This window comes from Periplaneta americana, chromosome 7 (assembly GCF_040183065.1).
Source record: "Periplaneta americana isolate PAMFEO1 chromosome 7, P.americana_PAMFEO1_priV1, whole genome shotgun sequence".
NCBI lineage: Eukaryota > Metazoa > Arthropoda > Insecta > Blattodea > Blattidae > Periplaneta > Periplaneta americana.
This window is the reverse complement of record NC_091123.1, coordinates 152,874,963-152,899,250: the sequence shown is the minus strand read 5'-3', so window position 1 is coordinate 152,899,250 and position 24,288 is coordinate 152,874,963. Positions and strand designations below refer to the sequence as shown.

Here is a 24,288-nt window from a genome sequence, read left to right as displayed (position 1 = left end):
AAATATAATAAAAATAAATACTTTAAATATTCAGAGTCATTATGAGATTACAATCCAGTGTAAAAGAAAATAGTTATGTTAACTGTACTCTGGACATTTAAAGTATTTACTTTTATTATATTTATTAATTATCCGCATTTCATCTCATAATCGTCGCCATCGCATAATGGCCGCACCCTTATTTATACACAAACTGATCAGGACTTCAAAATTTCACCGCATAATCGTCGCATGAATATTTCTGTTTATCAGGATCAAGAATTGTTTAAAAATAACGTGCCGCCACTGCAACACAAAGTATCTTTACGCTCAGTGTCGAATGTGCAAGAAACAGCAGTGGAAGATGATGAAAGTGAATGGAGTGGAGGTGTGAGATGTTAGCACCAAGCCAATGACCATAAATGCCTTCAGTTGAGTACAATTGTTGGTTGTGAGTGGTTGTTTACGAGTATTTGGATATTTTTTTTAGGCCTAGACCAATCATGTTTTCACAGACTGGTTCAGTAGACACATGATATAGACTTCAGTTTATCAGATGTGCCAATACATATGACTCAACAATACTGTAAATGAAGAATGGGTGGAGTGGAGAAAAATTCCAGTTCCGATGCCGGATTGAATTCTCTCAGTTTAAATTCCACCTCTTAGTTTCCCTTTAGTGGCCAACCCTCAAGCACTGTGACACAGATGTGTGACAGTGGAATTCGGTGTGGTTTAGTGGATAAAGCGTCAGCACATAGAGCTGAAAACCCGGGTTCGAGTCCCAGTGCTGGAGAGAATTTTTCTCCACTCCACCCATCCTTTATCATATGGTAATGCAGAATTTCTGCACGGAAACATTATGTGTACTTCGGTATATTACAATAATATGATATGCGTAAAATAATCACTTAGTGATTTAAAACGGCGCTCATTCCATCGGATCCCGGCCAATTAGTCACTCGTAATGAGTGCACCTCTGCACATAGTGTGTTGGACATTGTGCCACTGTCACACATCTGTGACACAGTGCATGAGGGTTGGCCACTAAAGGGAAACTAAGAGGTGGAACTTAAACTGAGAGGATTCAACCCGGCATCGGAACTGGAATCCGGTGTGGCTTAGTGGATAAAACGTCAGCATGTAGAGCTGAAAATCCGGGTTCCAGTCCTGGTGCCAGAGAGAATTTTTTCTGCTCCACCAATCCTTCATCATATAGTAACGTAGAATTTCTGCACTGAAATATCACATGTACTTCAGTAGATTACAATAATACTGTGAATGTTTTTAGTTAATAAAAAAGTGTTTTTTTTTTATTCAATAACATCACAGTAATTTGTATTTTTTAAGGTACTACTTATGTTAAGGTTCCAGTGCCACACACTAATACCGGTTCCCCTTTTTTCCCCCTTCCCTCCTCTTCTGCTATTGGCCCTGCTTGCTCACACATGCCCCCATTATACCCATATGTTAGCTGATCACTTTAAGTTAATGCGACCAGTCGTTACCATTTTAATAATTTATTCTTCACATAATGGTCGCACCAAATATTTTCACGCAAAAAAAAAAAAGTAATAAAACATGCGACGATTATGCGATAAAATACTTTAATTTGCGTTCTTCAAGACTTTTCAGGAATTTATTCTCAGCTGTCTATAATCATATTACATAAATAACTGTTTCTTTATGACATAAACTGAACTGATCAAGGAACAAATTATTTTCTGTGTGACATTTTTAAGTTTCTCTCATCCCAATTCTCATCGACTGTACTCCCAGAATAACTTCTTTCACATCATTTGTTTGTATTTTCCCAGATGAAAGCAAATACAAGGTAGCTGAAAACTAGGACCTATTGGCATGTGTACGCATATGTCGATTGAGTTTGGATTTTGTGTAAAAAGATTTCTTGCATAACTGACACAAGTATGGACGTTCACCCGTATGTATTCGTTCGTGAATAATAAGATGTTGATTTTCTATAAATGATTTGTTACACTGTGTACACGTAAATCTTTTTTCGCCCTTATGATAACGCATATGTCTTGTGATCTCCGATTTTGTGAAGAATGAAAGTTCACACAATTCACACGGGAAAGCCTTATGTCCAGTGTGGAGCAGTTCATGCCTTTCTAGACCTGATTTTGTAAAGAAAGACTTGCCACACGTACTGCACGCAAAGTCATTAATCCCTGTGTGCCGTTTCTGATGAGTCTTCAAGTTTGTGAGCGTTGTAAAAGTCTTCTCACATAGTGTACAGGAGTAGGGCTTCTCCTATTGTAAACAAAAAAATTAAATAGACTACATAATACTAAAATTACAACTACCGTAGTACTTACCTTTTAATATTGTTATTACTCTAAATATCGTATTTCTACCTAGAATTTTCAATCAAATACTACTGCGTGTTCAGTTCAAAGTGTGTCATGGCTCGCTGTATGCCGTCATGTGGCTAGCTGATGAGCCTAGAGAATTCAATCTTCCTACACTTCCGCAAAGGCATATTACCTATGTGCCAGAGAAGTTGCCTAGCAAGTACGGCGTTCATTCTGAAGGGTACTTACCGATACGTACAGTAATGCCAGTAGTGGCAGGAATGTGAACTGTTTGGAAACACGTACTGAGGTGAGTTTTTTCTTACTGTCGGGATATGTGGAGAGGTTAAGACGATTACTTACGTATTTGATGACATTAACTTCGACAGTCAACATGGACACGGAGCATTTGATTTGTGTTGTGGAATGTTGCCGTTACCGATGATAACAAATATCTTGCATACTATTTGCCCACGCAAAATACAGTTCGAAAGAGGTTATTGTAGCACACAGACCGTACAAACCGCCATCTGTTGCTACGATGTTCAAGTTATACCGTACACGTTCTCAAGTTCAGATTGAACGCCTTGAATAATAGGCAACTTCTCTGACACAAAAGCTGAAACTCGCTTCAAATCGCTGACTCAACAACAGTGACTTCATGACACACTTTGAAATGAACACCCAGTAAACATTTAAATTGTACACGATAAAAAAAAGAATACTGGAAAGTCATAAGATACGAGTATTATAACTTAAATTTAGAATAAACCTTTTGTCTATGTTGACTGTTAGTTTTATTAATATATTTTGAGAAGGAAACAGAGTGGAAGTTGTGACAACAAGACATGTTATGCTACATTAACAGTCAGACTCAGAATTGTTCTCTGCAGTATTAACTGTACATCCTTTGTGTCCTCCAACGAAGCATTGGGCTTCCAGAAAAATTCTTCTACTTCTTAATGAGGTCACAGAACACTGTCGCTCTTGTACCAACAGATTTGTGAGAAGTTTTCTTTTCAATAAAACTTTCAATGTAATTAAGCTACTGGTCGAAAGATTTTTAACAACTCTTATGAATTCCAAAGCATTAAGATCTTGGTGGTAGGGAAGCCTGACCAGACGTCCCCAATTTCCGGGGGCAGTCCCCAGTTTTGAGTTGCTGTCCCCGGGGAGCAAATGTCTCTTTTTTGTCCCCGGAAATTAATTTTGTCCCCAGAAATTTTCATTTTGTTTCAATGACATTTTACTCATGAATATTTAAGTATCGTGATGAAAACTGCTGTGATTCATGCACATTTCTGAACGGTTCTCAGTATGAGACAGAAAAACCAGCAAGCACAGTATAAGATATTCTGCACTCTTTGAGAAGAACATAGGATATACCACCTTTGTCTTCCATTCTATTCCATTTCAAAATCTTCTCAAAATAGTGTCATTAATCATGTGTCTTTCAGTCAGTAATTCGTCAGTTGAAAGGCTTTTCTCCACAATGAACTCAATCTGGACTGATGAAAAGTCAAAAAAGAAAATTGAAACAGCTTTGTTACAAGTGAAAACGAACTTTCATTTCTCATGTGAAGAATTTAGTGTGAAGCTGTATGGGAATGAACAGATCCTTAAAAAGATATATTCTTCAGACCAGTACTTGTAAAATGTATGTGTGAGAATTCTGTGTGTACAATATTATGTGAAAGAGGCTTCGATACATGCGTCAGTACTGACATTGAATTCTTACTGCCCTTAATTATGTATAGAAGTTATGTGTGTTTATTCACTTAATTCCAGAAAGTTAAGATATTCTACAAATTTAGTGTGCAAAGATCTATAACTGTATCTATTGTTACATGTAATTTCTGCAACATTTCAACGGATAGTGACTAGATAAGTGTTTGTGGTTTTTCTTTAAATTTCCGATGTCCCTTATTGGACCATAAAAAATCTGGTCAGCCTATGGTAGGCAGAAAGTTTCAAAATTTCGTTTATAAGGACATCAATTTTGTAATTATTCAACTTTCTCTCCAGTAAGTGTAAAACAAGCCTGTCGTCAGCACATTGCCTTCAGAATCCATATTAATAATCACACAGTATTCTGGAATTACAAGCAAACATTCAGAATTGTGTTCACGCGATGCCATACCATGGCAAACATAACAAAGGGTGCTCAAGAACATGATTACCATATCTACTTGTGTTAAACATAGAACGGCAGCCACTTTTAGCACTCACTGTGAAATACTTTCCCCATTGGCTGCATGACTTTTTTAACACTCTGTAGTTGTAATCCTCGATTTAATATAATCCACCTACATACCGTAATATGGTGTGCTGTAAGCAACATCTGACAAACAAACATTCTCATGGGAGCAGATAAAAATGTTATTTTTTTTTCTTCCACCATGTTAATAATATCAAAACAAGCGCTTATACAAATTTTGGCCACTTGAACGCAATTACGAGGGCTGTAAAAAAATAAGTTTCCCTGGAGCCGTTTACAGAAAGAAAACAAAATTTCATGGAAAGATTTATTGGAACAGATACAGCAACTGTTGAGATATTTTTCAACATATTTCCCACCGAAATTGAGACATCTGTCATACTGTGTGATCAACTTTCATATCCCTGTGTCATAGAAGTCTTCCGCCTGGGATCAGAACCAGTGTGTAACAGCCGTCTGCACCTCTCTGTTGATTCCATGGTATGACAAATATCTCAGTTCCAATGGGAAATATGTTGAAAAATAGCGCAACAATTCTTTTATCTGTTCCAATAAATTTTTTTCAATGAAACTGTGGTGGCCTGGTAGCTCAGTTGGTAGAGCAGCTGGCTACGGACTGGAAGGTCCGGGGTTTGATCCCAGGTGGTGACAGGATTTTTCCTTGTTGCCAAACTTTCAGAACAGCTCCAAGGTTCACTCAGCCTCCTATAAAATTGAGTACCGGGTCTTTCCTGGGGTAAAAGGCGGTCAGAGCGTGGTGCCGACCACACCACCTCATTCTAGTGCCAAAGTAATGGAAAGCATGGGGCTCTACCTCCATGCCCCCCAAGTGCCTTCATGGCACGTTACAGGGATACCTTTACCTTTTTTACCAATGAAACTGTTTTCTTTCTTTCAGAGAAACTTATTTTTTTTACGTCCCTTGCAATTGCGTTCGAGTTGCCAAAATTTGTAGAAGCATTTTTTTCAACATTTTTACGTGGTGGAAGAAAAAAAATAACTTTTTCATCTGTCCCCATCAGAATGTTTGCTCGTGAGTTGCCAAAGTGATCTACAGTTTCATTAGTTCTATGTTACTTGTGGAAGGTAACACATGAGTCAATATCAATGTCTCTACCATTGAGGAGATAGAAAACAATACTGTCAAAGAAGTATGATACAATATGGACTTACCTGTGTATGTACTCTCTCATGATTTGTAAGCTGGCTTTTCTGAACAAAAGTTTTCCCACAAGCATTACAAAGAAATGGTTTTATACCGTTATGCCTGTTCTCGTGGCTCTTTAGTCCAGAATAGCTGTGGAATGTCTTGTCACAGAGGCTACACGCGTAAGGCCGAACTCCAGAATGGTAGCGTCGATGCACATTTAGATCTTGTTTCCGAGCAAATGACTTCCCACATTCCTCACACAAATAAGGTTTCTCCCCTTTATGAATAATTTCATGTTTCTTCAAATTATCACGTTTTGAGAATGATTTTGAACATATTTTACAAATAAAAGGAGGTTTATCTTCACCAAGAATATCGTCTTCATCATCTACATCATCCACTTCTTTCTTTAACACTGACGGGAACAGTGGTGGCGGTTGTATCTGAGGAGCAGGAGTAGGGAAAGTCTTTTTAGGCTTCACTACTCTTCTTAAACGAGTTTTTCTACTTGCTTTTTGTATCGATCCTCCTCTTCTCTTTTTCTTATCCTCTTTCCGAGAGGTGTCATTTGCAAATGATGGTCGCAATGCAGAAAGCCCATTTTCGAAAGCGTCTACATTGCAGAGTATAACTATTTTCTCCGATTGTGATGTTCCAGCTTGTTCTACACGAGGAAGAATACTTCCAAAGTTGGCCAATTTACCAGAAGTTCCTGTATTTTCAACACTTTCCTCATCACCACTTTCCTCTTTCAGCACCATATCACGACTGTCTTCATCTGCACTTTCTTCTTTTATTCCCGTGTTCTGTTTGAAACAAATTTAATGCAATTAAGAATATATAAATGATTCCTCTATGATATGAAATACACTATCCGCCAAAAAGTAATTGGGCACTGTTTTTGCCCCTTTAGAACCTTTAGACAAAGAAGACCTTCAATCATGTGTTTCATGATCATCATCTCGATTTTTATTTTTATTTTAGTAGGTTATTTTACGACGCTTTATCAACAGCTTAGGTTATTTAGCGTCTGAATGAGATGAAGGTGATAATGCCGGTGAAATGAGTCCGGGGTCCAACACCGAAAGTTACCCAGCATTTGCTCATATTGGGTTGAGGGAAAACCCCGGAAAAAAACCTCAACCAGGTAACTTGCCCCGACCGGGAATCGAACCCGGGCCACCTAGTTTCGCGGCTAGACGCGCTAACCATTACTCCACAGGTGTGGACTCATCATCTCGATGTAGGATAAGTAGCAATGATCAGTTTGAAACAGCTGATAAGATATAAGATTAAGGATGGATAGAACAGAGAAAAAAAACTCTCTCCAGCACCGGGACACGAATCTGGGTATTTAGCGCTACGTGTTGATGCTTTATCCACTAAGCCACATCAGATTCAAGCTCCAAAGCTGGATCGAATCCCCTCAATTTAAGTTCTACCTCTCAGTTTTCCTTGCTATAACAGCAGCCACCCTGTTAGGCATGCTCTCCACTAGTTTGTGTAGAATATCCACTGGAATGCGTCGCCATTCCTCTTGCAACATGGCACTCAGTTGGACAATGCAAGTTGGCCGCATCTCCCGAGACCTCAATCGCCGGTTTAATTCGTGCCAAAGATGCTCAATGGGATTGAGATCAGGACTTTGTGTAGGCCAGTCCAACCGGTGAACATTATTGCCTGCATACCACTGCATAGTAGCCGCCGAAACATGGGGCAAGTTCCATTGTCCAACTGAGTGCCATGTTGCAAGAGGAATGGCGATGCATTCCAGTTGATATCCTACACAAACTAGTGGAGACCATGCCTGACAGGGTGGCTGCTGTTATAGCAACAAGAGGCGGTACCACGAGGTTCTGAAGGGGCAAAAACAGTGCCCAATTACTTTATGGTAGATAGTGTAGATTCACAATGTAACACATTAAAAATTCACATTATGTATTTTTTTCTCAGAAGCTAAAATAGTCAGGAGCTTGTATGTACCATGGGCTCTCCCCTTCTACCCTGGGACTCGTGGTAGCTTGTGAGATCAGGAGTTGAGGAACCATAATAATGCCTACGTGGAAAGGTTAAATGATTCTGCAGGCTGTAGGAGAGTCCAATGACAGCCTGTAGGGAAATCTGTAGTGTGGGGGGGGGCCTTAGAGCATGCACACCATTCCATTCCAGGTAGTAAAATGGGCCCACCTAAGTAGCCTACATGTGAGGGCAGTCCACCACCCATGCCTCTCCCCTCAAGGAAGACTAAGATAGAGAGCCAAGACCTAGTTAATGAGGACAAAGAAGACCTTCAATCATATGTTTCATAATCATCATCTTGATTTTATTTATTTTATTGGGTTATTTTACGATGCTGTATCAACATCTAGGTTATTTAGCGTCTGAATGAAATGAAGGCGATAATGCCGGTGAAATGAGTCCGGGGTCCAGCACCGAAAGTTACCCAGCATTTGCTCGTATTGGGTTGAAGAAAAACCCCGGAAAAAACCTCAACCAGGTAACTTGCCTCGACCAGGATTCGAACCCGGGCCACCTGGTTTTGCAGCCAGACGCGCTGACCGTTACTCCACAGGTGTGGACATCATCATCTTGATGTAGGATAAGTAGCAATGATCAGTTTGAAACAGCTGATAAGAGATAAGATGAAGGATGGATAGGACAGAGAAAAAAAACTCTCTCCGGCACCGGGACTCGAACCCGGGTATTTAGCGCGACGTGCTGACGCTTCATCCACTAAGTCACACCGAATTCAAGCTCCAAAGCTGGATCGAATCCCCTCAGTTTAAGCTCTACCTCTAAGTTTTCCCTTTGGTGGCCTACCCTCATGTACTGTGTCACAGAATATGTGAAAGTTGCACAATGTCCAATGCACTATGTACAGAGGTGCATTCATTACGAGAGACTTAGGATGCTATTCACAGACATTTCGCTAGCCTGCGCTACGAGCATGCTAAACAGGATTCATATCATATCATATCACTGACACTGGTTTATGAATACAAGAAACGTTAGTTCGCTGATCATCCACCGAAAGCCCGCACTAAGAATGTCTATGAATATGGCCCTAAGTGGCTGGGATCCGACGGGATGAATGCAGTCTTGAATCACTAAGTGATTACTTATGCATATCATATTATTATGACGTACCGAAGTACATTACCATTTATATTTTGGCCATTGATGATTCTGTTGGGTTTGCGTTTCTCTGAATTTTTTACTAAACAATTCCTGTCTTTCTAAATTATTTTGTAGTGCTTTTATTCTGGATCTTTATGGTCACCTCATTGAGTGCAGATTATTTTCTTTAAATATTTATATATGATATTTCTGTGCAGGAATTCTGTATTATCATATGATGGATGGATAGAAAAGAGGTAGAACTTAAACTGAGGGGATTCGATCTGGCATCGGAATTGAATCCGGTGTGGCTTAGTGGATAAAGCGTCAGCACAAAGAGCTGAAAACCCGGGTTCAAATCCCTGTGCCGGAGAGAGTTTTTCTGTGTTCTAGCCATCCTTTATCATCATATGATAACGCAGAATTCCTGCACAGAAATATCATATGTACTTCGGCACATCATAATAATATGATAAAAGATAAGGTAAGTGAAGAGTAATGTACACGAGCAGTGTCTGTGTCCAGCTGCGAACTCTTAACAACAAACCAGTGGAGAAGATGACTTTGGTACAATTCGCAGACTGCAGTAAAGACCTTAACGAGTCAAGAAGCGGAAGAAACAACTTTTCTTTTGGGGGTTCTCAGTAGCCTTACGATTATAAGTTCTATTATAAGATTTAGGCTCCTAGATTTTAGTATTGTCACAAGAGAACATCCTATTACTAATAAATGTTTTCATGAAAAAACCCAGACGGACCAACAATTGAACAGACAGCTAAATGCGTTTGTAAATTTAATAATCTGATTGGCTATGTATTGTATACTTTTAGTAGAGCCATCGATGTAGCTCAGTCGGCAGACTCGCTGGGCTGCTGATCCGGAGCTGCGTTCGGGCTTCGGTTGGATCCCCCTTTGGTCTTTGGTTTCTTCCGAGGTTTTCCATAGCCGTGGGACTGAAGCCGGATGGTTTATGGCGAGTCCTTGGCATCAACCCCCTTTGATTTGATTACCTGGTTGGGTTTTTCCGAGGTTTTCCTCAACCAAAAGGCAAATGCCGGGTAATATTTTGGTGAATCCTCGGACCTCACCTCATCTCACTACATCTCGCCAAAATATTGTAAAAAATTGTAAAAATTGTAGGAAATTACTAAATTGTAAAACTATAAAAATTTGTAAAAATTATAATTGTAATGTTGTAAAATTTTGACTTGTTCCACATCTTAAAGCTTCATTGCTCATGTAAGATCTATGGAATAAAATAAATGAATGAATGAATGAATGAATGAATGAATGAATGAATGAATGAATGAATGAATGAATGAATGAATGAATGAATGAATGAATGAATGAATGAATGAATGAAGGTATCAAAGGACAAGTAAACATATTTAATCTAATGGGTAAAATAAAGCAGTACTGACAAGATTGACGTGGCGAAACTGTTAAAAGGCTTTTGAGGCTTAACCCACTCAAAAAAAAAGAGTTATTGTACATAATAACAATGTATCGTAACACTTGGTTTCACTTCGATCCTTCCATATATTAAATTCACTGTGGGCAGTCATTCCAGTGTTGACATTTCAGTGTGAGGCTTGTCGAAAAAGTCTCATAGGCAGCAGCACTCACAAGCTTGATGGAAGGTGAGGAGGAGGGAGTATCGATTTGCTACGATGCAGTAGTAGGAAGCAGGGCCAGGTGGGGCTAGCCTCGAGATTGCAATAAGCTGTAATATGTATGTCCTGCTATATTGGCATTGTAGAGTGTTATAATTTATAGTTTAAAACAATGCACTTCTGTGCATTACATACTAATTTTATGTAAATTGGCTCATACAGAGAGTACATTGAGGTAATTATTTGTTAAATTAAAAGAGAAACTGTTTTCTAGTTGAACGTATGAAACAAAATACAAAGATAGAAGATCGACACCACATTAGTTCACAACAGTCAAAACTCTGCACATTGTGCAGTTGTGCACAGGGCTATACAGACCTGCAACAGCATATCAGCTTTTGTTTCAGTAACAGTTTTTCTCTATCCATTCTTCATCATATGATAACGCAGAATTCCTGCACGGAAATATCATATGTCGGGGTTCGATCCCAGGTGGTGACAGGATTTTTTCTCGTTGCCAAACTTTCAGAACGGCCCCAAGGTTCACTCAGCCTTCTATAAAATTGAGTACCGGGTCTTTCCCGGGGGTAAAAGGCGGTCAGAGCGTGGTGCCGACCACACCACCTCATTCTAGTGCCGTGGTCATGGAAAGCATGGGGCTCTACCTCCATGCCCCCCCCCCCAAGTGCCTTCATGGCATGTTACGGGGATACCTTTACCTTTTTACCTTTTTACTTCAGCACATCATAATAATATGATAAAAGATAAGGTAAGTGAAGAGTAAAACAGTTTCTCTTTTAATTCAACAAATAAGGACCTCAGTATGAGCCATTTTACACAAAATTAGTATGTAACACACACACACACACACACATGCATACATTTTTGTTATAAATGTATGTGGTGTCGATCTCCTATCTTTGTAGGCCTAAACACATATTGTTTCATACGTCCAACTAGAAAACGGTTTTTAATTTAATTCAACAAATAAGGACCTCAGTATTCTCTCAGTATGAGCTATTTTAACAAAATTAGTGTGTAACACACACAAGCATACATTTTTGTTATAAACCAGGCATGTCAGAAATCAGACTCTGAATGTGCAGTTATGGGCGCGGATCGCCGGTCTGTGCGGATTGCATCATTCAAGGGTTGCTCTTACCAGTTCTTAGCTGGAGGGGTGTACAATAATCTATTCTGCGCTTCTAGGGTTGGATTAAATAGGCATTTGGACATTATAAATACACTTAGCAGAAGGAAAAAAACACGGTTATTATCAGTGTCTATATTTGACAATTGTAATACAAGAAACTTTAGGCTTACTCAGTTATACTTGACAAAGTAGTGGTTTGTAAAGCATAATTTATTAAAATGATTTTTATATAGTGTTTGAAGAAAAAGAATATTGCAGTAATTTCGAAACAACAAAAAACGAATAATTATTTCATTTTCGTAGTAGGTACTAATTATTTTAAATAATAGACCCTATTCTTTCATTGTTCGTCAAGCATTATTATTTATTGGGACCACTGGTACACAAATGTTAAAGAAAATATACTCCCAATTAATTACATGCAATAGGACATTGTGAAGTTTTTACACTGAAATAATTTCCTTGCTGTATGTCAATATAAATTAACATTAATATTAATAAATGGTATAAATTAAGCTTAGAATTTAAATTCACATATAGTTCATTTAGAAAACATGAGAGCAAGTATCGACAAGTTGGAAGCGTTACTGAAAGAAATTAAAAGTGTAGTTCACAAGCTGCGAAGCGACGATATTCTATTTATGTCAGGTTTAAAGATTTATTAATGTAAGTATATTAGCATAATATAGTGACGTGAGATGAAAAATTTGCCATTATATATTTTTCCAGAAAATTTTTCCGCCTTGCAAATAGTTGCTTTCTTCGCTCCTTACAACCTCAAGAGCCTTAATGTATTCCTTACAATATTCTCATCACTTACCAGCTTATGAAATGAAAGTCGTAAGTCATCTAATCTTTGATGGCTGTTAGTACAGACTCTAAAACAATGCCAATATCAAGTCCGTTTTGCCGTGAGAGTACTGATTAACTTTACTAATCTGATCTAAACTGTCTCAACACTATTACCTCGACATGGGCTGATCAAAACCTTTCATTTTAAAATAATTATTGTTGGCTGATGATTCCCAATTTCCCTTCTTCGTTATCTGTGAACTCCTCACTTTATTTATCATAACCCATTCGCAGACAGCCAAATCAGTACCTGTACTGAAACAAAAGCTGATATGCTGTTGCAGGTCTGTATAGCCCTGTGCACGACTGCACAATGTGCAGGGTTTTGACTGTTATGAAGTAATGTGCTTACAATAAAAGTAAATAATATTTTAATCAGTTTACTTGAGATAATTTTTGCTGTGCTTGTTTTATTTCAAATAAAATTCTCCCATTCATCGAAACTGGTTCTAACCTGATTCAAGTGCAAATCTTAAGTGAATTTAAAAATTCTCCCTAGTTTCGCAATGAGAGTAGACTTAAAAAGCACAGCTGTCTTGAACATCCGTGCCATAACCACAATGCCTTGAGGATAATGATAGGGCACAACAATATCACGCACGCACTCACACATATAAAAGTTGTCCATATTACAGACCTTGAAAGCACACAGGGTAGCAGGAGGTTAAGACTCCAGCCTTTACAGGAAATCGGCATTAGAAATCTACTGCTATAGGCCTATATATGTCAGACTTACGTGCTTGTCGCCTTTATCCCCAAGGAAAATTTCCTGGTACTCATTTCTGTTAAAGGCTGACTTAACCTCAGAATCATAGAGCGAGGGAAGAATTAAATCATTCAAGTAAAATCCATGATTCCATCGGGAATTGATCCCATGATCTTACCACTTTCTACGCACCTACACACACATATACATACGCTCTATGCCTTGTAAAAATATCAATAGTTTGTTACCTCAGTACCACCTTCGTCTTCCGAATCTTCTGGAGACTTCTTCATAAACTGTTTCAATGTTGCGTCTGATGATTCACACTTCATCTTAAATTTGTAAGATCTATCCACTTCACGACAACATTGTTGACAAATTAAAGCAGGAAAGCCATCTCCTTCATATATCTGTAGTGGTAAAACATTAAGTTTAATCTAATAGAAAATAAAAGATTATTAATTCAGTGATATATGTATGCAGCTACGAGAGCAATAAGAATTACATTGACAGACAAGCAGATAGATGTATTTAATTTAAAAGTCATCAATTTTTTAGGTACAGCAATAGCTTGATCAAATGAATGCTTCTCACTGGAGTAAAAGTGGTTCGAATATAAATCTTGAATGACGAGTAGACACTTTGAGAAATATCTACTTAAAGTATTTTCACTTTCCTGCCAATTCTATTCTATTACTGTTCCATTTTGGATGCTATGTCAATTCAATGAAAGATTACAAACTTCGTTTGTATAATGTGTTAAACAGTATGAAAACCTGCAAATCTATTCTCTGTAGAACGGTTTAAATAACACATGTAAATAAATAATGACATACTTTAGACAGATTTAATCTATGAATATGATTACATGAAAAAAACATGCATGTTCATATAATGCACGGTGCATACTAACCTCAAAAGATACAAATGACATTATCCTTTTTGGTAGAGGAACTGCAAATATAGATGACATTTCGCCTTCTTTGAGCAAACAAAGACGACAAATTTCATTGAAATTAAGTGTTATATTGTGTGAATTCATTTTATAACAATTCTAAAACGAATATACGAAATTAATTAGAATCACAATATCTTCACATTTATTATTGATACAAATCGTACAAACAAGTGAACAAGTACAACCACCCACAACCACCGCCTCTTACATCGCTGTGGATACAGTCGGTTCTCTAGCCTGGTCAAATAGCACAGTTCTGTTTCCATTGCCTTCTTTACGGAAACTAGGCAAAAATCCGGTTATACTTATCAGCTGGTCATCTTGTACACAAATAATCGGGTAGTCTGTCGGTTGAATTGTGGTTGTTTCTTGAGAAAGTCTTTCTTATAATATTTCTACACTTGTAGTTGCGATAAAAATCGAAAGTCGTGGTCGTATTTGTACCAATTGTACTTCGTTTTATTCGGTTATTGTCAAAAAAATGATTCTGAAATTTTTACGTATAGTCAAATAGCTACAGTGTGTGCGGGAAATTTAAAATTGTATTTATCGGTGATAACATATATTTGCATTTACATCCAAAATGACAATATCAAGAGTTTACTTCAATAGCCACAGACGATTTTGGGCGTGGTTGAATATAGTTTGGAATAGGTACAAATTTTATCATGATTATTTTTAGGAATAATATAACAAATAAGGGGACCCAAATAAGCTACAATAATTTTAAGATTGAATAATGTAGACATTGTTGTGAAATTCACTAATATGTATGTAATTATGTTCATTTGAAGATAATATTGCAAGGTTATTACATCCAAGAGTAGCATTTTCTTATTTATGAAGATTCTGTAGAACATAAAAAACTACTACCGATAAATTCTACATAAAATAAGATTCTATCCAAAATTTGCTTAACAGTTGTATAAAGGCCCTGCGTGGATCAGGCGATAGCACGTTTGTCTACTGATCCGGAGATATGCTTGGCTAGGTTAGATTTTTCCGAGGTTTTGCCCGGCCGTAAGGCGAATGTCAGGTAATCTATGGCGAATCCTCGGCCTCATCTCTCCAAATGCCATGTCACCAATTCCATCGACGCTAAATAATCTGGTAGTTGATACAGCGTCCTTAAATAACCAAGTAAAAAAATAAAATTTTTGTAGAGGCATTTCTGTTAGGATAGCATTGTGTGTTTGTCTTATTCTGTATTATTTCAAGTGATTACTTCACACCATGCCGATAACATGACAGGGAATCTTGAAACTTGTAAATAAGTAGGTGTGTAGGCATAATTTTATTATTCATAGTGGAATAGATCGTGCAATGGGATCCAGTCCTGGGAAATATTACTATTACGTGTTTACCAGTGTATAGGCCTACATCTTACAGAACAATACTATTATAGTTGGAGTGACCATACGTCTCGATTAATTGGGATTATCCTCTCTTTTTGAGCCTTGAAAAACCTGTCCAGACTTTTTTTAATAGGCTTTCGTCTCAATTTTTGGCGTAAGTTTGCAAGTTATAAACTTTTAACAAGTGTGCCAATAAATTTTACCTATTATAATTGTACCTATTATATTTGCATACTGTCAACATGGAAAATATTTCTCTATGCTATCGATTTTATCTATTAATTATGACAATTTTTAAGTTGGATGTTGCTTAAAGAGCCGCCAAATTGGTCAGTAGTTCAAAATACTCTTATAAGACTAAAAGAAAAAAAAATATTATTGTGAATGGCGATTTACTGTTTGATGAAATAATTCATGTTAAATCAGTCATAAAAAAATAAAATTAAATCTGATAGTGAGCACTAGAATCAGCTTAAGGCACATGAAAAATAGTGTAGCTCCTTCAATTCTTGCCAATGTGATGAACATTTGACTGAATTACTTAACATAGCTCAATATTTCTTTTCAATTCCAGCACATAATAGAAAATATTGAAACAATTTTTTTTCGGTTTATTGTCATCAGTTCATCACAATGGACAGCTGAGAGAAACAGATTTATTGTAAGGAGTATAAAGTGTGTTTTGCTAACTTGTTTCAACTAACAGCAAATAAAATTGCAATGATTTTTATTCATATTTGCTTGCAAAACCTGAGTTGCTGAAAGCAATAGCTGCTTCTACTAATTATGGAGTAAAAAGAGGAAATAAACCCCTTTAGAACCGTAAATTCTGACTTGAGCTAATGTCAATAACTTTGAAAGTGCATTTAATTTCTTCTTATTGCTATAATATTATTTTTATCAAATATAATTTGAAATCATTAACATTTGTTCCTTCTTTTAGTGTTATTTACATTTCATTTTGGTATATGTATCTGTTTTATGATTAAGTTTAAATCAAATAAATACTGAATTTTAGAAAAAGATAATGTCCCACTTTTACCCTAAAGAAAGTGATTAAAGTCCCAGGAATTATTGACAGCCTAATTACAGTATAGTACATAAAATAAAATTGTGCCTCCTTTGAACTGCTTTTGTTTCAGAGTTGATACTGACAGAATTTCAAAAGTTGGGCCTGACAGAGCATGTGCAGAGTGGTTAATGAGGAATGGAGCATTTGTCAAGTGGACTGATGACAATGAATTCCTGAAAGATTACAATGCGTTGCCAATGGAAGGAGACGTGAAACATATTAAAGAAATCGATGCAACAGATGCGTCCATAATGCACTATGGTTTTCAACACTTCAGTATGTACTTGGAAATTATACAATGCTGTAAACTTTATTGACGGAAGACGCAAAAATAGATTAATGTAAACTATATGACGTGGTTCCAACATTTTATCTCTCCCAACAAGGATTTTTTCCAGTCGAGAGAAATAAATTTTCCTAGACTTTCATTTCTATTTGATTCGAACTCAGTTCCGAGACATAATATTTATGGATTTATGACGTTCACTGCTTGGCATTTGTTCAAGCATTTTCGATCTTGTAGTCTGGTCAAATAGCACGGTTCTGTTACCATTGCCTTCTTTACGAAAACCGTAATTCATTGAATTGTAGCATGATTCTTACTCCTCTTATGAACAATTTATTCATTTTGCTAATGGTACGCTTTGATAAAATAGTTTTTGATACTATAAATCTTACATAGGGATTACTACCAAAAGGAAGTTGTCAAACTATTTAGTTAACTCTAAACTTTTTAAGTTAAAAAGTTTGGTAAAACTGACTAATTGAAATTAAAGTACTGAGGATTGACATAAGCCACATGTGTCATATATTGTTTCTAGTGATTACACTTGCTCTCTTGTGATAATTTCACTTTTTTTTTTTTTCAGATGGCTGTAAACATATAAATCGTATTAAATTCCATCGTTGCATGTATTTGCAAGATGAAGCTCTTGAAGGACTTTCATGTCTCAAGAATTCACTTCAGGATCTACAAATTATTAGCTGTGGAAATATAACTGACAGAGGTGTAAAGTCTCTTCGAGTACTAAGGTACATAACTTATGTATTTATGTATAGACCTACTGTGTAAGCATGTGTTAATAAGAAGTACCCAAGGGAATTTAATATAATTATAATCATTAGGGTCAGGAAGTTCATGTCCTAAAAATCTACTAAATATGCACGAAACTATGTCTTTAAAAACCTTAAAATATGCCAATAAATATGCACTAATAAAATTCTAAATTTTTTTATATCACTAATAAATAATAATACGCAATAAACCAATAAATGAAATTATTTTATACGTAGGTCGAACTAGATGAGATTAAATTTACATTTATTGTTGAGAGTGGCACATTTAAAAAATTTTGTTATTTTCTAATGCCAGGCGTTTGACAATAAAGTCATTTGACCTCTTGCACTCCAATATTTTTCAAAGATATTATCATGGTCAGCCACTGAAGCACAGATTTTGAGGTGTTCTGAATCCATTTCTTGGTTTGAGTTGCACAATGGGCAGTTAAGGGACTGATATATTCCAATTCTATGCAGGTGTTTGGCCAAACAATCATGGCCTGTTGCCAATCTAAATGCAGCTACAGACGATTTTCGTGGTAAATCGGGAATTAACTGTGGATTATGATGCAGAGAGTTCCATTTTTTCCCTTGGGATTGTGTTATAAAATTTTGTTTGTTGAAGTCTAAGTATGTAGATTTAATCAATCTTTTCACAGAGGAATACGGAGATTTAGTAACAGGTCTGTAAGTAGCAGTGCTGCCCTTCTTTGCTAAAGCATCCGCATTCTAGTTTCCCAGGATTCCACAATGGGATGGTATCCATTGGAATACAATTCTTTTATTGAGTGTTATTAGTTGAGAGAGCATTTTATTTATTTCTGCTATTTGAGATGAAGGTGTGTGTCTAGAGACTATTGATAGAATAGCTGCTTTGGAGTCTGATAATGTAACTGCATTTTTAAATTAATTGATGTGGCAGAGAAGATTCCTAAGACTTTCACTTATTGCAGTGATTTCTCCATCATAACTTGTTGTTCCATATCCAAGAGATCTATAAAGTGAGAAGAGACAGCACGTAACACCTGCGCCATGTTATGTAACATAAAATCAGCTTTAATGAGCTTACACACGAAAATATGCCACAATAATATAAATACCGGTATCATGAAATATTATGCATTTATCAAAAAATGCCAAAATGTGCAAATATATGCGACATAACATTTGGTTTGATAAACTTAAATATTGATAATTCGTGAAGATAATTAATCAGCAATTAATTACACCCAATGGAAAAATATATGCAAATGCATGAACTTCCTGGCTCTAATAATCATGCAATGAAATGATATGCAATTGTAAATCTGTTTCTCGATTTCTTTTAGTTGGTTATTTAACGACACTGTCTCATCTACTAGGTTATTTAGCATCGATGAAATTGGTGATAGCAAGATGGTATTTGGCGAGATGAGGCCGAGGATTTGCCAATTGATTTTTTAAGAACTTAAGACATGCACATTGCAATTGAACTGATTGGAATATTACATCACTTGTAGTTTCAGACAGGAGGACCTGTGTCTGAGAAGAAGTCATTTTTGGTTAGCGGTAGGCTTCCTGCTCCCTCCCTTGTGTGTTCTGATAAGTTGTCTACTTTTTGGCCTTTTTTCCTTCTTAATGATGTATAATTGTGTACCCTAGAATGAGAGGTGATCCAGCAGCTTGAAACTCATAACACTCAGCCCTAAATATGTTGCATGAGTGAGAGTCTGCATGCCATTTAAATGATTTTTTTTTTTTAAGCCTCTTACTTATTATCCGGCTACACAAGATGCACATGGAAAAGTTTTGAAATATTTATTTTGTCATGATTATGTTTACTCAGTCTTATTTGCTTTTGTATGTTACAGTAAACTACTTGCATTGCGCATACATGATTTGCCATATCTGAAGAATAAAGAAGACTGTTTGGCAGTTTTGAAACCAGCCTTACCAAATTGTGATATTGAAATACTTGATAGATTTCCAAGACCTCAATATAAAGAACCGGACCAGCCTCAAGCACCTTAGAAATTGTACCTCCATCACCAAAAGTTTTAAGCTCCATATGTTGACTGATTTGCTGCAAAGTTTTTCTCTTTTGCATTATTAAAAAAAAAAAAAGAAAAATTATGTGTACTCGAGTAATATATAACATGTAATGAAAAAATGTATATTTGTCATATAACCAGGAGACAAAATTATGTATTTTGTTTTTAAATGGCAAGTAATAAAAGCTTTTTATTTTCTTTCCTTTAGGTAAGCTGATTATTTAAAGTGAAATACATTATGAATAATAAAAGTTGTTGCTCAATCAGCTTTTATAACAGTAGATGTATTACAGTATAATGTAATTTTGAGGAGTGTTAAGAATTTCCTTACTTTATTTCTATTTCTTGTAAATAAAGAAATTTTTGTAACATATCTTACCATTTATTAAATAAATGCATTAATAACTTTCATCTTCAGTCTGCAGATTAATTTCGTACCGTAAACTGGGGTAAAGAGGATCACATGTGGTAAAGTGGATCATATGTGTATTGTTAGATAAGTCAGCGCCACATGGTTCACACATGCAAAGAAAACTATTTTTAGTGGCACTTATAGAAGAAAGGTTTTCTTTTCATGTGTGATCCATGTGGCGCTGCCTTATCTAGGCAATACACATATGATGCACTTTACCACGTGTGATCCTCTTTACCCCAGTTTACGGTACCTTATCAAGGCCCGCTCGCACTTAGCAGAATCGAATCTAACAGAATTTCTCTTTACAATATATTTAAATGAAAAATAGCAAAAAGCGGCACATCAAATTGAACCGACTTGAATAGAATTCACGAGGTAGAATATTTATTCCACTGCTGAAACAGAATTTCTTGTTTCGGGTATGCTAATATGTTCTCGTCAAGACTTTGTGGAGGGGGGGGTAAAGAGCCATATTCATTTTTGGTAGCGAAATTTGTTTATTGAAATTTGTTGCTGAAATAATACATATGCAGGAAATTACAATTCAATATGAACAAAGGAAATTAATAAATTTTTTCAGAATTATCTGATAATATGACAAAACACAAAAATACTACTCTAATAATCATTCTCGTGACAATGCTTGAAGCGAAATAAATTAACGGAAACAAAGGTAAGAATTAAAATCCAACAAAGCGCTATAAAATGAAATCTCAGGATATAGTCAAATAAAATGAAAAATTCTCCATGTATATATCTAGTTAAAATATGAAAAATCCAATATTTGCTTTTCTTGTTTTTTTATATCTATTTCTGCCTCTTCACAGAACTATGCTAAAAATATCATGCAATTTATTTTAAACTGTAACATGCTTCAGTTTGGTTCAATTTCACTAGATGTGAGTGGCGGCAGACATTTCGTTTCGATTCCGCTAAGTGGGAGCGGGCCTTTACTGCTATGTTACTGTTTGAAATTCCTGTTATCACTTTGTCTATACAACACATAACATTTAGGGCTGATTGGAACAGAAGTGTTACTTACAATTAATAATATAATAAAGCATACTACAGAGATTGAAAAGTGTTAGACTAAAAATAGTATTTATTTTGTCTTAATTATCCTATTTGGATACTTAAATCAAGTTAACAACAGTACAATCAACAAACTGCTGATTTACCTGCTGTATTTAGTCCCATTCTAACTCATTTATCACGAAAATTTTCTGATATGTTTCAACCTTTCCTTAACTTACTTACAAATGGCTTTTAAGGAACCCGAAGGTTCATTGCCGCCCTCACATAAGCCCGCCATCGGTCCCTATCCTGAGCAAGATTAATCCAGTCTCTATCATCATATCCCACCTCCCTCAAATCCATTTTAATTGTATCCTCCCATCTACGTCTCGGCCTCCCTAAAGGTCTTTTTCCCTCCGGTCTCCCAACTAACACACTATATGCATTTCTGGATTCGCCCATACGTGCTACATGCCCTGCCCATCTCAAACGTCTGTATTTAATGTTCCTAATTATGTCAGGTGAAGAATACAATGCGTACCGGAGGGAAAAAGACCTTTAGGGAGGCCGAGACGTAGATGGGAGGATAATATTGAAATGGATTTGAGGGAGGTGGGGTATGATGATAGAAACTGGATTAATCTTGCACAGGATAGGGACCGCTGGCGGGCTTATGTGAGGGCGGCAATGAACCTTCGGGTTCCTTAAAAGCCATTTGTAAGTAAGTAAGTAAGAAGAATACAATGCGTGCAGTTCTGCATTGTGTAACTTTCTCCATTCTCTTGTAACTTCATCCCTCTTAGCCGCAAATATTTTCCTAAGCACCTTATTCTCAAACACCCTTAACCTATGTTCCTCTCTCAGAGTGAGAGTCCAAGTTTCACAACCATACAGAACCGGTAATGTAACTGTTTTATAAATTCTAACTTTCAGATTTTTTGACAGCAGACTAGATGACAAAAGCTTCTGAACCGAATAATAACACGCATTTCCCATATTTATCCTGCGTTTCATTTCCTCCCGAGTGTCATTTATATTTGTTACTGTTGCTCCAAGATATATGAATTTTTCCACCTCTTCGAAGGATAAATCTCCAATTTTTATATTTCCATTTCGTACAGTATTCTGGTCACGAGACATAATCATATACTTTGTTTTTTCGGGATTTACTTCCAAACCAATCGCTTTACTTGCTTCTAGTAAAATTTCCGTGTTTTCCAACCTTTCCTTGGATTTCGAAATTGTTTTACTATGTATTTTACAAATATTCTTGTAATTCATTCATTTTTGTTGACATTTGGTATCTCCCTGGAACTTCTGGGACAGTAGGCAAGAAAAATGATTTTCAACTGAGGAAAGTGGTTCTTCCAAGTCCATACTTCATGAAACTCATTGTACACAGTATGAAATTGCAGAAATGTTCCCTCCCCCACATGCAAAGTGTACCCAATGTGAATATCCTAAACTTCATATTTAATGATGAAGCTGCAGTCATTCTTGTTGATATTAATAACACCCAAAATTTCCACACATGGACTCCTGAGAATCCACATGCTATAAAAATCAGTGGCTTCGAACACAAGCTCTGTGTCAATTTATGGTGCGGATTAGCAGTAATTATCTGATTGGGCCACATTTCTTCGAGGAATATCTAACAGAAGAAACATATGCAGATAACTCTGGTTTTTAGACGCTGTCCTAGATCATATTATATGTAACAGATAGCTCATCCCTATGTTAAAATCAGCACCACTTTGAAGAGAACCGCCAGGATCGCCACCCATCCGCCATAAACGAACACGAGATGGCAGTACAGTCACTAATGCAATTCAAACGGGAATTATGACGTTACTCCTTGTACAGGGACATAATTTTATTTTTACTTCAATTTTCATTGTACCTGAGTTTTTGAATGTACTTCACTCCCATCCCTTCTACTAATGAAGTTCAACCGTCCTCCACACAGATCCAAGGCCGCATATACAGTCATAGTAGCCTTACGGTCATAGTAAACAGTACTTTCCAAAGATATGTTTGCGTTTTCCAGTGACGAAAGAGCTTTCAATATTGAATCATTTTCGCACAGGTACTGTTGTCCATTTGCCTACGTCGTATCTCAGTTTCCTCCACCAGCTTTTATTCGCCAGCTAGTGGCTGGGCTGTCTTAGTTCTTTTCTGAGAACATTAATTTCTGTTAGGAATTGGACGTCTACGTAATATCTATACAACTGTTTAAAATTACTTAAATAAAAGGACCTCGTTAAGTAATTAACTGTCAAGTGATTTCCCCCCTTTCTACGACCCTGCGACAAAATCACTTGGACGGACAGTAGATAGCATGTCTGAGTAATTTTATCTTTTTGGATCGGGCAGAAATGAAGATTGAATTTACAGTACGTAAGGTACTCTTTTATAGAGTAGGTACAGAATTATTTCAACATCAATTTCTAGTACGAAAGACGAAACTGGTAATTGGAATTAGGTACAATAGCCTATAGTCCGATAATATGCACATTAGAACTGAAGCTTGTATCGAAATGAACGGCCACTATTTTAAAAAATGTGTTTAAATATCCATATTATGATTATTTTTCAATTTAACTTCATTCTCTATATTGTACGCTAATGTGCTGTAGACAGTATAATATACACTGCATAATGAATACGTCCACATGGACAGCTCAGTTCGTGAGTAAAAACACTCATTGTTAATGCTGTACTGTATTTTGATTAAACAAAAACCTAATGCAAATGATCAAACTCAAAAGCGCAATATTTCCTAGTTTACGTAAATGGATGAACTACTTTTCTTCCCTCCTATACATAGTAAAGTGATTTGTTTGTATATTACGCCAGTATCTTCGAACTCCAGTCGTGGAAGGGGGTAGCAAATGGCGTTGATCCAAAGGTATAGTCAAGTTAATATTAAAACTGTTAGTAAAAATAAAATGATGTCCCTGTATAACAACTAGATGGCAGCATAGTAAACCTGACTAAAGTTGTTACCGTCAAAGCCTATAAGGCCGAGCTATCTGGGCATATATGATCTAGGACGATGTGCAGCTAGTAACATGACAAAGCATATGGATGCAGCACAACAAAGCCCCATTATATGAGGCCAGACAGGTAATTGGCCTGGTAATGACATGTTTCCTGGTAGATGGATCAGGGGAAGTGGACCAGTACCATGGCCCTCTCACCACCTGAATTATCACTGTTGAATTTCTTCCTCTAGGCCTGTATGAAATCCAGTATTCTTTCATAAAACGCCAGAAACACGAG

At 36.6% G+C, this 24,288-nt stretch overlaps 2 protein-coding genes across 2 annotated transcripts; one reads left to right on the top strand and one right to left on the bottom strand.

The window, feature by feature from the left end:
• Window positions 1–1,677: 1,677 nt before the first annotated feature.
• On the bottom strand, window positions 1,678–14,280 carry LOC138703616 (zinc finger protein 660-like). The gene is made up of 4 exons (XM_069831654.1): window positions 14,017–14,280; window positions 13,352–13,513; window positions 5,686–6,468; window positions 1,678–2,253 (listed from the first exon to the last, which is right to left on the bottom strand). The coding sequence occupies exons 1-4, from the start codon at window positions 14,143–14,145 to the stop codon at window positions 1,825–1,827; spliced, it is 1,503 nt and encodes a 500-aa protein (XP_069687755.1). The 5' UTR covers window positions 14,146–14,280; the 3' UTR covers window positions 1,678–1,824.
• Window positions 14,281–19,985, top strand: LOC138703617 (ATP synthase subunit s, mitochondrial). The gene is made up of 4 exons (XM_069831655.1): window positions 14,281–14,715; window positions 16,559–16,764; window positions 17,358–17,520; window positions 19,398–19,985. The coding sequence occupies exons 1-4, from the start codon at window positions 14,645–14,647 to the stop codon at window positions 19,555–19,557; spliced, it is 600 nt and encodes a 199-aa protein (XP_069687756.1). The 5' UTR covers window positions 14,281–14,644; the 3' UTR covers window positions 19,558–19,985.
• Window positions 19,986–24,288: the final 4,303 nt, after the last annotated feature.

Bases quoted from the DNA above. Each gene is read 5' to 3' on its own strand.
- LOC138703617 (XM_069831655.1), top strand. From the start codon at position 14,645: ATGACAATATCAAGAGTTTACTTCAATAGCCACAGACGATTTTGGGCG. The intron at 16,765-17,357 runs GTATGTACTTGG...TTTTTTTTTCAG, and splicing joins CTATGGTTTTCAACACTTCA to ATGGCTGTAAACATATAAAT. The intron at 17,521-19,397 runs GTACATAACTTA...TGTATGTTACAG, and splicing joins AAGTCTCTTCGAGTACTAAG to TAAACTACTTGCATTGCGCA.
- LOC138703616 (XM_069831654.1), bottom strand. From the start codon at position 14,145: ATGAATTCACACAATATAACACTTAATTTCAATGAAATTTGTCGTCTT. The intron at 13,514-14,016 runs GTTAGTATGCAC...TTACCACTACAG, and splicing joins TGTCATTTGTATCTTTTGAG to ATATATGAAGGAGATGGCTT. The intron at 6,469-13,351 runs GTAACAAACTAT...TGTTTCAAACAG, and splicing joins AAGACGAAGGTGGTACTGAG to AACACGGGAATAAAAGAAGA.